The sequence below is a fragment of the Priapulus caudatus genome, unplaced genomic scaffold, assembly GCF_000485595.1.
Source record: "Priapulus caudatus unplaced genomic scaffold, Priapulus_caudatus-5.0.1 Scaffold530, whole genome shotgun sequence".
Lineage (NCBI taxonomy): Eukaryota > Metazoa > Priapulida > Priapulimorpha > Priapulimorphida > Priapulidae > Priapulus > Priapulus caudatus.
In genome coordinates, this window is record NW_014577591.1 from 198,261 (window position 1) to 200,482 (window position 2,222).

At 52.9% G+C, this 2,222-nt stretch overlaps 1 protein-coding gene across 1 annotated transcript in view; it reads left to right on the forward strand.

Annotated features, from left to right (window-relative positions):
* LOC106811350 (7-dehydrocholesterol reductase-like) overlaps positions 1–2,083 on the forward strand; it is a 6,460-nt gene extending 4,377 nt beyond the window's left edge. Inside the window, exon 2 of the mRNA XM_014814937.1 lies at positions 258–2,083. Within this exon, the coding sequence (XP_014670423.1) occupies positions 497–2,053 (1,557 nt within the window). The 5' untranslated portion in view covers positions 258–496 and the 3' untranslated portion in view covers positions 2,054–2,083. The remainder of the gene's footprint in view (positions 1–257) is intronic.
* Positions 2,084–2,222: the final 139 nt, after the last annotated feature.

Sequence of the window (2,222 nt, forward strand, 5' to 3'; positions counted from 1 at the left end):
GTCGTGTGTCGTAGTGTAGTGTGTGTGTGTGTGTGTGTGTGTGTGTGTGTGTGTGTGTGTGTGTGTGTGTGTGTGTGTGTGTGTGTGTGCGTATGTGTTTGTGTGTGTGTGTGTTTGTGTGTGTGTGTGTGTGCGCGCGCGCGTGCGTGCTTGCGTGCGTGCGTGCGTGCGTGTGTGCGCGTGCAATTGTGCGCACGTATATTATTCGTCTGCCTTATTGTGTAGACAGAGGCCTGAAACATCTTTATTTGACGCAGATCAACTGCCACTACTCCGCGTGGGTTCGACAAGCTTGAAATTCGATGCCATCTAGCTCTACAAATTGGTTGCGATGAACAACTAGTTTCGACGCGGGATAGTTTTCACCAGGTTTTTCTAACGCTGTGAATCATAAAGTAACAACGTCGAAGACTGGCAAGCTGTTGAGACAGATCTGTTGACTGACAATACACACACGGAAGCACGACCGTGTCGATACGTCACATCCGCTCCGAAGATGACTCGAATGCACGTGAAACACGTCGTGTTCTATCAACACGAACCGACGTTTCGCGAGAAGTTTTCGCGCCAATTCCACTACAACATCGGCCCGCTGCTGCACATGCTCTTGGCGCCCAACATCTGCATCGTGTTGTTAGGGTACATATACCTCACGCCCGCGCACCGCAACAACGTGGACGGGCTAGGCGGACCAGCGGGCTGTGGCGGTGTCCCCGCGTACAATCAGACACTATACAATAAAACAACGCACAATCAAACAATATACAATCATCTCAACGACAGTGAACATTACGACGTTCCCGCCGGCGATATAACCGGAAGCGACGCGACGCGCGCACCGGTGACGTCATGCAACGTCACCGACGACGTCATCATCCGTTTGAAGTTCGCCGACCTGTACGTGGAGTCGTGGAAGCTGGCCGGCTACGGCGAATGGAGAGTGTGGCTGTTCATCGCCGTATTCTCGGCCTGGGCGTGTCTCCTGCAGCTCGTCCTCGGCGGGAAGAAATACGAAGGTCCGCAGACGAGAAGCGGACACGTGCCAGTCTACAACAACTGTGGTTTCCGCTACTACGCGATCAACACCTTCATCATGGCGATCCTCATCGGCTTCGAAGCCTTTGAAGCGAAGCCGTTCTTCGATAGACTGCCACACCTTGCCGGCGCTCTCAACATCTACGGCTTCGCCATCAGCGCGTTGCTCTACCTCAAGGGAACGTACTATCCGTCGGGGACCGACTACAGTTCGTCTCGTCACCGCGTGTTCGATTTCTACTGGGGCGCGGAGTTGTACCCGCGCGTGCTGTGGGAGAAAGTCGACGTGAAACTGCTCGTCAACTCTCGATTCGGCATCATGCTCTGGCAGCTCATCGTGTGGTTATCGTGGAAAACTCACGTCGAAACGTACAGTTGCAACTGGGCGGCGTCGGTGATCACGCTCATGCAGACCGTCTACATCGCAAAGTTTTTCTGGACGGAGGACGGGTACACGAAAGGTATCGACATGCACATTGATCGAGCAGGGTTCCTGACGACGTGGACGTACGTGTGTCTCGTTCCTTGCTTCTACTCGCTCACGGCCGTAGACATGCGCTACCACGCTCCGTCCGTACACTGGTGGCTCGCCCTCCTTCTCTTCATCGCTGGCTTCCTCGTCATGGTGATGACTTTCTGGGTCGACTTCCAGCGACGCAAGATGCGAGAGACGGCCGGAAACTGCGAGGTGTGCTGTCGGCCGCCGCGTCTCATCGTCATGGCGACGTACCCGCCGCACGGGGGCGCTGCGACGTCGTCGCTTCTGCTCGCGTCCGGCTGGTGGGCCGTCGGTCGCCACGTGAATTACTTCTTTGAGATCCTGACGGCGGTGGCGTGGGCGCTGCCGGCCTGCTTTCACGATCACTGGTGGGTGCCTTTCCTCTACTTCGCGTACATCGGTGTTTTTCTCCTGCATCGGTCGTGTCGGGACGAACGCCGTTGTCGCATGAAGTACGGTGACAAGTGGGATGAGTATTGCGACATCGCTAGCTGGAGAATGATTCCCGGAGTGTTCTGAGCGTGATGTGCGACGGCGTGTTGTATGCGGCGATATATATATATATATTTATATTATATATATATATATGTATTTATTTATTGACATATATAGGCCTATATATATGCGGCGATATATATATATTTTATTTATTTATTTATATATATATATATATATATATATATATATA